Source organism: Perissodus microlepis, chromosome 11 (assembly GCF_051167445.1).
Source record: "Perissodus microlepis isolate ML-2025 ecotype Zambia chromosome 11, ASM5116744v1, whole genome shotgun sequence".
NCBI lineage: Eukaryota > Metazoa > Chordata > Actinopteri > Cichliformes > Cichlidae > Perissodus > Perissodus microlepis.
Genome location: NC_140471.1, coordinates 1,300,078 through 1,317,890, shown reverse-complemented (window position 1 = coordinate 1,317,890; position 17,813 = coordinate 1,300,078). Strand labels below are relative to the sequence as shown.

The 17,813-nt window shown below is 44.7% G+C and overlaps 1 protein-coding gene across 7 annotated transcripts in view; it reads left to right on the top strand.

The window, feature by feature from the left end:
- Positions 1 to 17,813, top strand: part of ascc3 (activating signal cointegrator 1 complex subunit 3) — a 148,037-nt gene that overhangs the window by 80,873 nt on the left and 49,351 nt on the right. For all 7 annotated transcript variants that reach the window (XM_084944957.1, XM_084944959.1, XM_084944960.1 and 4 more), the window contains 3 exons: positions 8,766 to 8,942; positions 9,043 to 9,114; positions 10,152 to 10,286. In XM_084944957.1, coding sequence (XP_084801083.1) covers positions 8,766 to 8,942; positions 9,043 to 9,114; positions 10,152 to 10,286 — 384 coding nt within the window. The remainder of the gene's footprint in view (positions 1 to 8,765; positions 8,943 to 9,042; positions 9,115 to 10,151; positions 10,287 to 17,813) is intronic.

Here is a 17,813-nt window from a genome sequence, read left to right as displayed (position 1 = left end):
AGTTTTTGCCATAAAGCTGAACAAGGAGCCTCTTTGGGCTTGGTTGGCCCAGGGGTCTCGTGAAGCAGAAAATGGGTATTGCCCCAAAAGGGCTGTGGCACTGGCAGTTGCTGAAGAAAATAAAAGAGTCTGAGCACAGTTAAGGGAGGCCATGGAGGACTACTTTGGGCAGCCCACAAAGAAGTTCTGCCAAGCTGCCCTGGAAGGACTTGACACAGGCCATTTGCAGTCAGGAAGGACACTGATGACCTGATATTGAGATGCTGTTGGGTGGTGGAAACAGTACTTTGAGGAACGCTTCATTCCAGTCAAAGTAGCCGACGCAGAGGAAGCAGAGCCTGAGGACTGTGGGAAAGTCTTATGAATTATACTGGTATGCTGGCAGAGGTCACTGGGGGAGTTGAGAAGCTCCCTGCAGCCACGGCACTGGGTTTGGATGCAATGCTAAAGACTAGACACTGTGGGGTTGTCTTGGTTACCTGGAGCGTGTGCTCCAGTTACTGAGGTATTATTCTGCCCAGTTTATTTCAGGATGCTGGAAGGGAACCTCCAGCCAGCTGTCCAAACTTGGACCTAGGAGGAACAGTGCAAACAGTCTGCATGTGCTTTGTAGACCCTGGAGGCACCTGTACTGCAGGAGAACAGGGCCCCTGCTGCTATGGGCCATTAGGTCCGTGTATAACCAAAGGTAGAGATCTCTTGGCCCAAAGCAGAGCACTCAGTGGACCATGGTTGGCCCCTTTGTCCAATCCTGTTCTTGATTTTCATGGACAATAATCAGCCTGTAGTCAGGCTGAGGAGTGCGTCCACTTTGGCTCAGAAATGGATCTCTGTGGTTCTGTTGGGTTCATCGGAGCATGACCTGCAGCATGCCGTGTGAAACGGCTGGGATGAGAGCCAGCACCTTCAGGTTTTTGGAGATCTTATTCAGGAGTGATTAGCAGGAATGCAGATGTACCCAACTGTCGTGGTGAAGAGAAAGCTGAGCTTTTGATTTCCTACTTCATCTGCATCCCAAACCTCACCTATAACCATGAAATCTGAGAAATAACCAAAAAATAAGATCATAAATACAAGGCCCCTCCTCCACATGGTGACCTGGTTAAGTCTTAGAAATAGGCTGAGGAGCTCAGCCATCTGGAGCGGTCTGGGACTAGAGCTGCTGCCTCAAGTCTGTTCAAAGAAGCCAGTTGAACTGGTTTGGGAACTTGGTTAGGATTGACTGGACGGGATTGACTGGGAATGCTTTGTGGAGTTTTGGAATATCCTCCTTAGGCTCCAGCCACGTGGAAGATTATGGATGGATGGAGTATAATTCCCATGATCAAGGTGATGCATGGCTTGTCTTCTGGTTGGCCATGTATACTGCAAACCCAGTTACTGTGTGTCTCATTTAAGGCTGGTAGTGAAAATGGTTGCTTGACAGTTGTGTAACAATTGTGACTGATTTAGATTTTTATAACGTGCAGTGTTTCATCATCGATAGCGACGTTACTCCTGGAATGTCTCGTCGTTTCTCCCAGTCTTCCTGTGACTGAGAAACCTGGCAGGAGCTCAGAGGCTCTGCCAGCTGTGTACAACTGTAGTTATTACAAAGTAGAAGTGCTGACTGTGTGTAACGCTGGCATAGGGAAGGAAATATTATACATAATGTTTCATTTGTTTATACTGCTGGGTGGCACCTCCCTTCCTGTAACATTAAACATGTTGTGAAAGGTGGCAAACGTGAAGGATCTGGGAGTCTGTCACTAAAAAGCAAGATTTAATGACTTTTTAATGACCCAATCTGACACTGTGACGAGCAGGAAACCTGTTTGTTTCTTCTTGTATGTACGTGAGAACTTGTTTACAACATGTAGTCCACTCTCCAACAGAAGATTTTGGGTACCAGCAGAGCGCCTGGCAGACCTCCCCCTCCTCCTTCATCTCTCTGTCCAATTATTGCCACACCTGACAGACTGCTATAATTGTTTGTGCTGAAGGAATTACGCTGGCTGCTGCCGATGCGCTAGGTGCTTAAGTTCACATCCTCAGACACATTAATATGGAAATCCCTGTAAACTAAATATTTGTCCCCCTTTTTATGCAAATGTCTTAGAACAAAGACAGATATCACTTTGATGTTTTGCTTCGAAGAGTTTTAGTTTTCACTGCCTTTTCTTGGCTCGGTATAGCGCTACCAATTATGCCCTGCATTCAAGATAAAACTCCCTCTAACCTTTATGAAAAAAGTAAAGGTTACTGTGCTGTACAGCTTCTTCTTTGTGGTTTAAGCAGCATCTGTGTTCTACCTAAGCTCACAGACACACATTTTATAACAAGGGTCATTCAGTGGAATGCTTATTGTGTTTAATGCTAGAAGAATATACAGTTTTTATGAGTTTGTTAAGTTGGTTCATCCATGAATTTCACTGGGGCAGATGTAGAGATACTGTGCTATTATAGCTACGGCTGCCACGATTAGTCGACTATCAAAATCGTCGACGACTGATTTAATAGTCGACGCGTCGTTTGAAGCTTTGTAAGATCCTGAAAGACGCAGGAATAAGTAGCAGGATTTAAGAGTGTAATAACGGACTGAAACAGAAGATGGCAGCACTGCATGTACAAGGATGCCAGCTGCCGTTAAACCCCGAAGAAGAAGAAGAAGCTGTGTCCCAGAATTCATAGCGCGGCCCAGCTCAGTTTCCAGCAATGGCGGCAGCTAGTTAGTTTTAATATTGCTCTTATTATTCTTTCTGGGTCACAAAATAAACGTTTAACATATTTTCAGGCGAGAATGTAGCTGCGTAAACCTCAAATATCTGCTCAGTTTATCAAGACACCACATATTTTCAAAAGCGCTCCGACGTTTTCGGAGACGTCTGTTACCCACTAGCTCGATAGCGAGCCGGGGGCAAGGCTCAGTAGAGCCGTGAGAACACCGGACTCCCGGCTAATCGTTTTCAAACCCACCGCCGTCTTTCGTTACTCAGGTTAAACATGATATATGAGTCACTTAGATAACTTACAAATGTTATTGTTTGGCTTTTTTCAGTATTTTATTTGTTCCCGAGTAAATCGGTTTGGCTGAGATTAAAGTTATAGTTTTTACACAGCTGAATAAACGTCAAGCAGACAGCTGATCATCAGAAGTGTGAGATGCTGGAGAATTTACTCCGGTGTCCTGTTATATTTTAGATAGCAAGGAGTTTATTAAACTTCACCGAAACAATCTGCAAATTTCATTAATTTAATAAACTATCATCTTGTCTTTATTTTTAGTTAGCACCTGAAACACTTACAGCTGTAAGCTAATGATAGTTATATAAGAGCAGATGCTGCTGGTGCAATAAGCTGTACGTTTTACGTCCAATGGATGATGATCTGATGATCTGATTAGTGACTAATCGCAGAAATACTCGGTGACTAGTCGACTATCAGAATAATCGTTTGTGGCAGCCCTAATGATAACATGTACTTGTCCTTAGTGCGCTCTTGTAATAGGTTTCTGTTGAAGCCCCTGACTTGCTCGTCATGCATATAAACTGATCCTTTAAGTTACAAACTGATTACATCACACAGATCAGTACTCAGACTCAGGTCCAGCTTTCTGTTTTGGTTTTTCAGCCTGAAGGTTGTCCATTGTCATGTTGACTTAGCTGCTGCTCTGAGAAAACCTAGAGATGCCGTAATACCACTTCTTTATACCACTGCCTCGACTGCCTCCTGGTACCAATCGTATGCTGCCTTTCTCTCTCTGGAACGATGATGCCACTGGGCTAACCAGATTAGCTTCATCCATGTTACTCATATCCTATCTTCCTAAAAGTTCAGTTAGGCATTTTTATGTTAATAGATCGTATTGATTGTATTAGGCTGAGTACTGGATTGTTGCCTTCCCAGTATAACCACTGCTCTATCTGACCATTAAAACACATTAGAATGTATTAACTGGTCTGTTCAGTTGAATGTAGTTAATTTCATGCCAAATCACAGTCACCTCACTACACTTCATGTTGTAAGGTAAAGACCCAACCTGTGTTAAAAACAACCTCACTAAAATGAGCTCCATACAGCAAATCCTTCATCACTTTGTTCCTGTTGTTTTCTGTTTGTTGTCAAGAGGTCTGTGAAACAAAGATGACTCTTTAGAAAGTGGAACATGTGGTTAAATACAAAGAAAGACAGTGTCAGGACAGTCAGAGGCAAACAGCCAAACACCATATGGCACGCTCTGCTATCATTTCCCTGTCAGTGAGTCAGGAACTGCTAGCAGCTATATTTTTGAAAGCAGGACACTTACAGGAACAAACACTATCAATACTAGAAAGAAAGGACTCTCAAAGATAAGGCTGTGTACTCATGTTTGTTAGTGCTATAATGGAAAAACTGTGAGAAAATAAATCAGAATCAGAATACTTTATTAATCCCGAAGGAAATTAGGGTTACAGCAGGCAGCACGCTAATGGCGCATGCGCACTTACAAAGGAACCTTCTGACCAACTTTACACAAACATCACGTTGGGGAGACATGTCAGAAAGGTCGGCTGATAGGAAAAAGACAACGAAAATACATAACATGAGGTGAGAGGAGGAGAAAAAAAACTCCACTCAGACTGAGCTCCTAGTGGGAGAACAGTTTGATAACAGAAAAAACACCTCAGCACAAAAAGCACATGACTATCAGTACACCATAGAAACACAAGACAAGCAACAGGGGCGGGTAAAGGGTGAGAGAGAGCCGGTGTAGACAGCGCATCCGGTCCTGCAGCATGTCTGCGCTGGTCCGGTCGACCGCCATCTTCCCCGGTAGGGCACAAGCATCGAAGGCGTTTGGAAAGGGAGGGGGGATCAGTGTGTGCATATCAGTGTGTGTGTGTGTGTCCAGAGTTCAGCTGAGACAGTGTCCTCCTCCCTGCTAGGCTAAGTAAACAGTCTTCCAGCCAACCCAGGTGGCCTTGCATGGAGTGGGGGGAACAGACTCAACACAGTTGTTATCAGGGAGTTTTGTTCAGCTCCAGCCTTGAGGCCGCAGCTGGCGCCGAAGGGGTCTCCGCATGAAGTGATGGTGGTTTTTACTTTAGTGCGAACAACTCATATGAATTTCAAAGCAGTTCAACAGTCCGACACTGGTCTCTCAATCTCCCGTTGGAGAGCCGCGAGCTTTCTATGATGTTATCCAAACTTACGTTCCGTGATGTTGTCCTTCTTTTTGCTCAAAGAGCAGGTTCTGAGAACTCACGACCGCAGTGCACTTCCCCAAATCATTCTACAATAAATGAGAATTAAGGGTGTTTTAGGAGCCTGCAGTACTGATAACAGATTAACTAGAGGCCATGACTTGAGGGAAGAATAAAAAAGGAAACTGAATTTATCCATTATTATGTTCAACACTGTTTCCCAGATTCAAAATGATTACGTAGCTAGCTTTCACATTGTATCCATTTATTTCAGAGAAGGGAAACTAAGTAGCGCATGCCTCAAGAACAGTCATTTATCAATGTGTAGCCACTTCCTCTGCTTCTGCAACAAACATACAACCTAGAAAGTACATTGCAACATATATATCCAGCCTTATAAAGCATGATGTTAACAGCACTGGGAGGAACTAATCCTCTTTAAAGGATCTGTTTCAGTATTTGTGGAAAGACGCTTGGCGAGGCATAAACTAAAGCCGGTGTCCCAGTCATGGCAGTGTAACCTGGTGTTACCTGCACTCTGTTTGAGCTACAACAGAGTGCAAACACACAAATGACTTCACAGGTATTCATTTTATTCCACTCATTACCCACTCCCTGCAAGGGAGTTGGTTACTTTAGCTGTTGATCACAATGAATCTGATGATTCCACAAATGTACCTGAAACAGGATCCAGAGAAGCAGTTCAGTTCCTATTTGTGCAACTTCAAATGTACTGCAGCCTCTTTAACTCTCTGCATAATGAGCACAGTGCATGTCTGTGTGTGTGGAGGCTCCACAGCATTGCTGTGAGTGTGCAGTGAAGCCCTGGTTGGGCCGCAGGGATTGGTTAGATCTTATCTTGATAGGATGGTTTGACAGGTACTGCATCACATTAAAGGCCTTACCAATCTTCCCTGTCACTTCCAGCAGGAGGCATATAGATAGGGCAGCCCGCCCCTCCACCAGCGCCTTCTCACCCACGTTGATACACAACATATTGAATCTTCTTCGAGTTTCAAAGACAGATTAAAGACACTAAATGAGCATGATGGGTTTTTTGTCCCTGAAGTCAAGGACATAGTACATGTCAAAGCTACTTCCCCCCTCCCCCTTTTATCCTGTAAATGTTGCAATAGGAAAAATCTTTTTTCCACTTTTTGAATTGAACACAATTCTTGACACTGCCCCCCCCAAAAAAAACAAAACAAAACAAAACAAACAAAAAAACCACCTTTTTTGAGACAGGAGCACAAGACGAACTGATAACAGCTGGTACTGCACCCAGTGTTTAGCAGCACTGTGCTTAACAAAGACTGGAGGTATGCAGTTTTTTCACAGCCTGCTTCAATGTCTTTAGTATGCAGGATAAATTCAGCCCTAAATCCCTTTACAGCAGCAGTCAGACAGTTCATCATTTTTGTGGACTGAATTTATCGGTGCTTCATCAACTAATGACCTTCAGTTTGCACTGGTTTACTTTGAAGCCGAGTGCAAAGTTCCTGAGTTGAGACTTTGCAGCCACCACCTTCAGGCGATGGTACTCAACGAGTAAAGTCCCCTAACGAAAGAGGTGATGTTGCAAAGAGTTTAGTTCATGAGTGAGGGAAACGTGGTGACAGTCAAACCTGCAGCGCTTTACTGGTGAGTTGTGGTAAAGAGAGAGGTGGCCATGGAGACAGGGAAAATCAGTAATTAAGCTAATGTACTGTGTGTAAGATTGGAAAGCTGCAGTCAGCTGAGACTGGAGAAGTCACCCGATGATGATGAAACCTTTCTCCCACTGAAAACATCCAGATGAACAGAATCAACTTCTGGGGAACATAGGGAGTAGTGCTGGGACATTTGTGGTTTCAAACCATCAACCCTGTGCAAACCACTGCCACCTGAATCTCATCTGCCCTATTAGAAATATGCAACCAACCAAAAAATGACATTAAATGTTAAATAAAAATGTAAGATTTGATGTAATTTAAACTGAATTGGTGAACTGTCATTTGTGAACCCTGTAGTGTGACTATTTGAGTACATTGTAGCAAAGATGCAGAGGAGATGGTGAAAGCAGCAAACTGTATACTGAGTAACCAGCATACCATCCTCTCTGCGGTCAGCTGATCATTGTATTGGACTCTGCTTTACGTTCATTCGTCATGTTACTCATTAACATTGCAATTGTTCAAAATCTAACAGATGATATCACTGAATGTATAAATGGTGTTGAATATTATACAGTGTGGTGAGTATGACACTATCTGTAATTTGTTACTTTTTTGTAAATGTGTTGACACCTATGACTGATTTGGACGCCACACAGTGATCGGGTGACGTTTCCTTTCGGTGTACTTCATTTGCACACGCTGAGTTTTTGTTCCAGCTGACTCCACCCTCTCCACTCTGGTCCCCGGCCTCAATAAATAGAGGAGAGACTTCATTAGACTGATTACTTCCACCTGCCTGGCACTGCCCCATGAGCCACACCTACCCTTCAGCAGAACTGAAAACCACACCCCTGCCACGCCCCCCACCGCCCGACGGAGGCCGGGGCGGCTTCTGGCCACTGTGTGGCACCTCCACTGTACAACCATATAACCTTATAGTCAGCGTCCCCCCCCATTTGCCGTGTAACCACGAAGGGTCCTTGCCACTTGGCGAGTAATTTCAAGCTAGGAGAAGAGAGTAACACAGGCACTTTGTCTCCCGGTGAACAATTCCCAGGAGGTCCAGGATGTACTGAATCTGGTTTATAGCCAGGCTTGGAACTTCCTCCCAGTTTTCTTTAATTAAGCCCCCCCACGGCTTCCTGCCCAACAGTAACTGATAAAATCCCGTGGAGGCCTGGGGCACCTCCCGCACTGCAAACAACAGAGGGTTGCATTTATCCTCGTCAATGAACTTACGAATCATGGACTTTAAAGTGTTGTTCAGCTGCTTCACCAAGCAGTCAGTCTGCGGGTGGTAGGCGCTGGTCCGAGCACATTTAATACCCAATCATTCACACGGGTCTTTTAGTGTGCGAGACATGAACGACCTGCCGTGGTCAGTCAGTATCTCTTTCTGGGATGCCGACCCCGGAGATGACCTGAAACACGGCTTCAGGGTGCACCAAGTGACCATCAGTTTTTATCATTTGGTTGAAGGCTGAGTGTAGGGTTGTAGGGTGTCATCATGACACATGAGATACAACCCGGACAGCCCAGCATCACCGCTGAGTGCCACGCAGGCACTACACGCTACTAAAGGTCCACTCAGTCTCCAATAAGCTGCTGATAGCTTCAGGGACTTGTCTAGAGTAGCTACCTGTCTCTTGGACTCTCCTCCACGCTCTTGAGACTGTGCTGGGAGACAAACCTTCCTGCAACGACATGATGTGCCATCCTGCAGCTGTTGGACTGCCTGAGCATCCTCTGCAGGGTCCAGGTATCACCTCATGCTATCAGCACTCACACTGATTCTAGCCAAATTCAGAACCAGTGAAAATGAGTCAGAAAAGATGAGAAGGTGGCGTGCACCTGTGAAACTGGTATTATTTTAACCTTTCTTTCTGCCTAGATTAAACCCTGAGATGGACTCTGGTCTAACTACAGCAGTATGTGGTTTTGGGTTTAGGTGGAGTCCACCCAGAGCATGATCAGGATTCTGGGACTGTCTGCTACCCTGCCTAACTATCTGGATGTGGCCACCTTCCTACATGTCAACCCATATATTGGTCTCTTCTTCTTTGACGGTCGCTTCAGACCAGTGCCTCTGGGACAGACCTTTGTTGGCATCAAAACCAACAACAAGGTATGAACATTTAAGATGGATGTACAGAAAAATAAGACGGGTAATGTTTAGAAGTGCTAAGAGCTGTGATTGCATCCTGTTCACTGTGCTTTCTGTTCAGATCCAGCAGATCCATGACATGGAGGAGGTTTGTTATAACAAAGTTCTGGAACAGGTGAAGGCAGGTCACCAGGTAAGGGCTTTGCTTTGTATTTGACCCAGGTGTGTGGGCTTTGGTGGGGACACAGGATTCATCGAGCCTGTGTTATACTGTGTGTAACCCACGGACTGAGCTCCGCCTGAGGCATACAGTCTGAACGTGTATTTGTAGCATTTCTCAGCTCTTTAGTGCCCGCGCTCTGTTGAAGAGTCGTTTTTTCTGCATGCATGTACTTCCTGATTGCTTTAGACCTAAAGCCCCGCAGCATGCATGCTTCCTAACACCACCCGTGTGGAGTGATGTTGGTGTAGCGCCACAATCTTTTCCTCCCAAATATTTCCCTGAACTTTTTCATGAATAGCAACCGTGCTGCAGTAAATATTTTGTGTGAACCTTTTGGAATGAACACCTGTTATCTAAATTCTCTCAAGTCCTTATCTCCCCCGGTTTTACCTCCCCCTCCTTCCCCATCCACCCACCCCCTCCACTCATTCTGCTTCCACTCTGCAGCCTGTTGGGAACAGGAGAGCTGTGAATTCAGACTTTACCGTTTAGCTTCCATCTGCTGCAGAGGTTGAACAGCCTATTGAGGACTGTTGTTATCCTGTCTGCATCTTTTTTCCAAGTGCGCCCACATATACGCTCCGGTTTTCCGAGCTTCCCCGTCTTTGTCCCATTCCTTCCCTCAGAGGCAAAGCTGATATGAACTTTTCTGTAGTCTTTGACACCATGTAAGCCGGTTCGATTGTCCAAAACATGAAACGTGCTGCGCACATGTGTTTGTGGTTGGACGGTTTCACTGCTACAGTCTAGAGAGCTTACTGCTCAGCCAGCGATCCTTCTTCTTCTCTCAGTAATGAATTGTCAGGAAGTGGCTGTGACATATATTAATTGACGTGATTTTCTTTAAGACCCCCCGGGCTCGCCGAGTGTCTCACTGCTCTGTTCGAGCTGAACTCAGCGTGGCTGTAACGGTGCTGCTTCAGTGCAGCGAGATTACTAAAGCGTCTCTGTATATCACTGGGCTGTGTTAATACTCTGGTGTGTTGAAGCCGTGCGTCTGTGCCCAGGTGATGGTGTTTGTCCATGCTCGTAATGCCACAGTGAGGACGGCCATGGGGCTCATCGAGATGGCGAAGAACCGTGGAGAGATTTGTTTCTTTCAACCAGACCAAGGATCAGACTACGGCCAGTGTGAGAAACAGGTAACAAGTGTCCACACATCGTTTCACTTCATGTGATCATGTTCAGCGAGAACCTTCAGATACATCTAGGAAATGTTGAATGCATGCATGCATGTGGCTGATTAAAGACAGCACAGCGCTGTCAGAGTGTGTGATGAGGTATTTTTAGATTCAGCATTTTCACAGCCTGGAGGATCAAGTGGGGCAAACCTGCAGAGCAGCACATCACACGTTATGGAGGAATGTTTTGCAGACTAATTGGAGAAGAAAAGTGACATTCCTCATTTTATTCCAAGACAAATACTTCATGAGAACAAACAGGAAAAGGCAGCAACACTGCCAGGAATAGTTAAAGAGCTTCAGGTTTCACTGGTAGATTGATTAGTGATTAGTGCGCTGCTCGCACATGAGCCCAGAGCCTAATGCAATAATCGGGTGTGTCCGGTTCCCTAACACTGAGACAACCAGCTCTCTAACAAACTGGCTTACAGACTTTAGGGCAGTTAGAGACTTTGAACCTGCAGACAGGAAACCACATCGTGTGTGTTAGATGAATATAATGCAAACAGTTTGCAACAGAGACCAGGGGGCTCCACACGCCCGGCTGTGGGACGCCGTCTGGCAACCATAAGGTAACATAGAAGAGAAGCACGGGTTTCATTTTCCCTCAACACTGTTTAGCTTTGACACCATAATGCGTGCGAGCGCAGGCGTGAGGGTGGAACACTGATGGCGTGCGTGCGTGTAATTAATGGTCTTTGTGCTGTGAGAGTACACAGAGGTGGAGCTATATTTTCCCTCCGAGGACGGTCAGTCAGATGCCAAGTCCCATATTTAAATCTGCTGCCTGGGAAGGCAGAGTGATAAATTTAGTAACCTTTTCCTCTGTTCCCCGGGGCTCAGCCAAGATTGATGTGTCTCTAATCTTCTTTCTATTTAAATGGGTTATGTATACAAATCAGATCACTTTTCATGCTTTCTAAAACTGGAAATAGCGACGAGAGATTACGTCGGGGGACTGAAACGATGCGTTGTGGCCTGGTTAGTCTTTGAAGCAGTACTTAAAAAGCAATTGTGTAACTGTTCCTTTAGTTTCTGTGCACGCAGGAAGTTTTATGTGCACCAGCTGAAAATGGTTTTGCCTGTGTCCCAACATAATGAGTATTATCCGTTCCATTAGTTCATCTTTGAGTGTTTGTCAGTCAGACTTGCTCTGGTGAAGGAAGGGGCACAGGGCTGGCTCGACTCTAAGCCCACACAGAGATAATGCACTGCTTATTTGCACACTGCAAATTGCCCCACATTAATATTTATAGGTGTTTTTTTTTTATCTCCAATATGCATATGCAGTGAATAAAGGCCCTATAAGGTCAGACGTATAATCAGCGTTTATTTATCCAGCTTTAGAAGTCGCTCTGTTTTCCCGTCTCCTGTCTGTATTATTTAATTGGCTTTATCTGGGGTTTGGAGAGGCTGTCAGTCAAGCTCGGATATCTGAATGTGCCACTGCAGTCTAATCTAGTTACACAGGACGTGTGGTGTGCTCTTGAATGAAAAGAGTCTTTTTAAAGAACTACTTTAGATCCATGCTGTTGGATCGTGTGTGTATTCTTGGCTTTACAGTTCTATGTTCTGAAACACGAGGTGTGCCATCGTCTCACTAAAATAAAGAAGAGCTTCCCTGAAGAGACGTCGTTTAACTCTCCTCAGAAAGGATCATTTATTCGTGTCTCCTGTTCGAGCTTCAGCGAGTCAGCTGTTCGATCCACACTGATGCTGGGAATGAACAGGGCCGGATCTACAGGCGTTGTCTTTTATTAAAAACACATATGCAGGTGTTACATGTGGTTCAAATGATTCAATGCAGTAAGTATACACACGTTTCTATAACTGAATTATTTTCCATAATGAAACATCTAAGTTGGGTAACACACGTACATGTATGGAGCCCAATAAGTATCAAATGCAGAAAGCTGCACAGCATGGGGGGTTATTTACAAACACAGGGATAACTGAAGTTTCACTTTGTTAGAAAACATCAAATTGTTGCTTAAATTTACACAAAATGTCAGAAATCATGAACAGAAATGTAAACCTGATTTTTCAGCACGTGTTGGGTTCACCCTCTGGGGAGCACGACCGCACATCGTTGCTCCTTTTTTGTATTTCACCCTTTGATGTTGTTTGGTCTCATTTCATCAGCTCAGTGTGAATCTACACTGATTGTTTCATCGTCATGCTGCAGTAACACAACTGATCTGAAATCACACAAAAACATCAAATCCTGGTAGTAGTTTAGCCCACAGACATGTTCAGTGAATTGTTTGAATAACTTGGATTGCAAACATAAACTGTAAAATTTGAAAACGTATGCACAAATTTTGTGAGCAATAAATTCATAAAACAACTATTTATCTAAAAATGCAGCCAGCACATCTGGCATTTTTAACATTTTCTACAACCACTTAAAAATATTAGAACAATCAGGTGTCACAATGAGATGCACCACAAATTATTTGTGCCAGTAAACAAAAGTTTGTTTCTGTGTTTACTGTTGTCACGCTGTCCTTTTTAAACCCGTCCTTCTGCACTAAACGTGACGTATTTAGAAAAAAGCATGGCTCACATATATTTTTAATCATAACTCTGGATTTAATGGCCTGTCATGTAGGGCTGCCACGATTAGTCGACTAGTCACGATTACGTCGACTATCAAAATCGTCGACGACTGATTTAATAGTCGACGGGTCGTTTGAAGCTTTGTAAGATCCCAAAAGACGCAGGAATAAGTAGTAGGATTTAAGAGTGTAATAACGGACTGAAACACAAGATGGCAGCACTGCATGTACAAGGATGCCAGCTGCCGTTAAACCGCGAAGAAGAAGAAGTAGCTGTGTCCCAGAATTCATAGCGCAGCCCAGCTCAGTTTCCAACAATAGCAGCAGCTAGTTAGATTTAATATTATTCTTATTACTCTTTCTGGGTCACAAAATAAACGTTTAACATATTTTCAGGCGAGAATGTAGCTGTGTAAACCTCAAATATCTGCTCAGTTTATCAAGACACCACATATTTTCAAAAGCGCTCCGACGTTTTCGGAGACGTCTGTTACCCACTAGCTCGATAGCGAGCCGGGGGCAAGGGTCACTAGAGCCGTGAGAACACCGGACTCCCGGCAAATCGTTTTCAAACCCACCGCCCTCTTTCGCTACTCAGGTTAAATGTGATATATAAGTCACTTAGATAACTTAAAAAAATGTATTGTTTGGCTTTTTTTAGTCTATTATTTGTTCCTGAGTAAATCAGTTTGGCTGAGATTAAAGTTATAGTTTTTACACAGCTGAATAAACGTCAAGCAGACAGCTGATTATCAGAAGTGTGAGATGCTCGAGAATTTACTCCGGTGTCCTGTTATATTTTAGATAGCAAGGAGTTTATTAAACTTCACCGAAACAATCTGCAAATTTCATTAAAATGTAATAAACTATCATCTTGTCTTTATTTTTAGTTAGCACCTGAAACACTTAAAGCTGTAAGCTAATGATAGTTATATAAGAGCAGATGGATGATGATCTGATTAGTCGACTAATCGCAAAAATAATCGGTGACTAGTCGACTATCAAAATAATCGTTTGTGGCAGCCCTACTGTCAATAAAATTTAAGAACTTGTATATTCTCTGAAGTCCCAACTTTCAACACACATGAATCAGAGACGCCGTGTGGCTGCAGCTTGTTGCTGTGTTAGCTTAAATCAGTGTGATTTGGAGGTGCGGCGTGTCCGTGGACCCCAGAGGGTTAATCACTCTCACCTTCAGTCCATTTACAGAGCGTAACAACCACCTGTGTCAAATCTGAAACGCCCTTGGTGTTGATTCAAATATGCTCAGGCACAATCAGAAGCATCGTTGCTTATGTAATATATTCAGTGTTAACTGTAGCCAGGCTCAAAGTCTTAATGCTGTCTTATTTTAATAAACAACACTGTCATATGCAAAGCTAGGGTGGCACATGCCACCCCATGCCACCCCTCTAGATCCGCCCCTGGTAATGAACCTAATTAGTTTTCAGACGTTGCTTTTTTGCATACACTTCATGTGTAACAAATATTTGGAGCCAGCTGTTACTTTTTTCCTGATATTGTCCTGATATAGAGGCAAATTAAAACAAAGCACAAACTCTCTGTCTCCACTTGCTGGCTAATGTGCATTTTGACTTTTGCTGCCATGATGCCAGGTCAGATTTTTTACCTGGATAAATGACGGACTAATAAAATGTAACCAATATCTACAGTTTATTCTGTCTATATGTTTTCATAATTCTGGTGAGTTTCTGGATAAGGCTCCATGTTTATGATAACAACATGAGATATGCTGGGATAACGTGCTTTACTGTATAAACATGAAATATTTCTGACTTATAGACACAAAGTCTCCTGATACAGCTGAATTTCAAACATAGCTAAAGGTGCATTTATTAATGATGTTGTGCTGTAGCAGAGTGTGAGTGAGGATGATGAGGGAATATGTCACCCTGCAGTTTACTGAAGAGTTTGGAGAACATCATCTACAGATGGGTTTATTAGGATCAGCGACTCTAATGAGTTCTCTTCTTCATTAATAATATACAGTGTTGTAGACAGTACAATGCTGTGCAGGAAGTGCTGCTGCCACTTTATCAGTTGAAATCCATCACTTGATAAATTGAAGTATATGAATCACAGATTAGAAGAAACATGTTTGAATAGACAATAAATGAGTTTGCAGCATAAGCTGTGCAGGAAACCTGAAGCTCTCACCTGAGAGGATTCAAAGCCTATCTGACTTTCATTTACTCGACTTTGACAGTCCGCACTCTCTCCCCTGCCCCCCTCTCTGCGCCCCCACCCCGTGGTAAGAATCCAGTTGTGAGACATGAAACCGTGTGGCTGCTTTCAAAGGGAAGCAGAGTTATTATGGAGGATAAGAGCCACCTAGTGGCCCCGTGAGTCCATTACACTTATCATTCTACAGACCCGTCGTGTTTTCTGACACAGCGGGGGCGTAACACCCCTTTCACACTGTGGCCAACAGTGGCGAGCTCGGCATGCCGGAGCAGTGTTTGTCAAAGCATACATTCACATGAACTGAGGGACCAAATTACTGCTAGAGAACAGCGAACGAGTGTATCGGCTTCTCTTTGAAGCTCGCTCTTCTCTGGCCTTCAGATGTGCTGCTTCCCTGTCATTTTGTTTGACAACATACACAGATGCAGACACACTCACGCCTCTGAGTGCAAAGCCTCCAGGGACTCTACAGCAACACCCGACTGTGCTCATTAATGTCTCCATTTTCTTTCATTTGGTGCTATTTTTACAAGTCGAGTCCACTGCTGCTGCTTTCGTTGTGACAGATCTGTGACAGCCTGTCACTGTGCCCAACCAGTTACCCACTGCAGTGATCAACAACAATGAGCCGCACCTGAAACGCTGCTGGAAGCAGGAGTGACACCGTGGACTGACAGCACGGAAACAGCAGCCTTAAAAACAAAGGCAGCTTTGTCCAACAGTGTGAAGTGCTTCTGCAAACGCCCAGCCTCCTCTGTTTGCAGCTCATCTGCAGTCTCATAGCCTCAGGGAGCAGCCTTGCATGTTATCATGGCACTGCATAGCAAGTCCATTTTCCTGTTTAATTGCTTCTTCATCAGCATTTAAACAGCTGACTGGAGTGTTCAGTGTTTTGCTGTGCCACCTCCAATGTTCAGGAACAAAGGACCAGGATCATATTTGTCTTCAAGCAACATTTATTTTTCAGCAGTGTTGAAACCCGTGGCCGGGGGGGGGGGTGTTTAACCCCTGATGGACGTGACTCACTAACAGTGTCTGTAGTTTCATTTTAATGGAGAGAGCATCAGCTGCAGTACACACAGAGTTAGAGTTGGGCACATTTTCACGTCATGCAGTGAAATGAGTATTTGATCACCAAGCAAAACACCAGTCGGTGCGACCAGTAGCCTTGTGGGCGAGCATAGTGGTGAGATGTTTCCTGTAGTAGGTCATCAGCCCTGCTCACATCTCAGGAGAGCGTTCCTCTGCATCCACCTCTGGCACCTTGAAGCTTCAGGTGCCAGAGGTGGATGTCGGCTGGCCGGGATGCTCCCTGACTCTTCCTCAGCTACTTCTTTGTGTCTTGGTCCTTATCATGCTGATGCCACCACAGATCTTCAGGGTTCTGGCTGAAGGTTCGTGTCCAGGATTTCATACGTGGCCCTGTTGTTGCCCCCTCATCCAGTGAAGTCAGCATCAAGCGTCCACCTCTGTGCTGTGGGGACACTGGGATTTTCTCTTCCCCCAAACATCATCATCTGACCGCAGCACCTTCTGCCGAGCCCTGACCGTGTGCCTCCTGGATCAGGGCAGCTTGTGAGCACTGCAAACGTCCAGACCATTACAGCACACTGTGTTAGTAATGGTGTTTCTGGAGGCTGTGGTAACCTGTAGGTCAGTAATCAGCTCCTTCTGTGGGGTCAGCTTTGAGCGGACCCATCCTCACGATTGTTCTCATGAGTGAGGCGGCAGCTGCCATGAAGGCAGACTCTGACACAGCGCTGCATTACCTGACTGAAACGTTTAACTTGGTCATCGCCCAAACTGACTGTACGCGGGCTGTGCTGTGGGAGGAGGAGCTGATAGCAGTAAGGAACATCAGAGGAAATGCTCTTAACATCACTTACAGGACCCATTTTTAGAAGTGCGGCATCACTGGAAACCAGTCCCAGCTGGGCTGTTTCTCTTGTATTGTTCTAGACGCTGCAGCCAATTAAATCCTTATTTCGCACGTCTGTCATGTTTCTGTGTGCTTACAGCAGATGGTGGTGAGGGAAGTTTAAAGATTTAAGAACTCTCACAGAGATCTCTGATAACTCCAGCAGAGCCCGATCACTCGTCCTCCTGCTGAACAGCATTGGGTAACATCTCACGTACAACATGTGCCGATGAGCACGTCGGGTAATGTGGTGAAAGTGTGACAACAGTGAGTATCCCGGTACGACGATGAGGTCACTGCTGACCGTGATGCTGTGCCATGTGACCACAGACACCGTGATAACCACGGAGGCTTTTATGAACGCTGCCTCAGGCAGCAAACACGTTCCTTCACTGACACCTTCTCCTGTCTGACCAAGTACTAAACTGTTACTGGATTATTGCTTTACTCATTAGATAGTACTGACTTCATTGGTACATATTTACTGTCTACTCATACAGTGAAGTATGAAGCAGCTGTAGTACTTCCTGTATTGATCAACAGCTGAACGATATGGCAACCTGGATAAACTGTGCTTCTTCTCTCTGGAGCTACAGCAGCAGGCAGAGAGGTGAAGTGTGGAGGTCGTGAGTGGAGACGTATCCTCTGCAGCACCAAACATGGCCATCAACGGCCACTAAATCCACAATTAGCCATCATGGCTCAATACAGCAAAGATAATGAAGTGATAGCAGCGGGCTGTGGGAGAGCACATTCACCACAGATCACAAGTGTCATTTGTCACATTTTCACAGTGATATTTGAAAT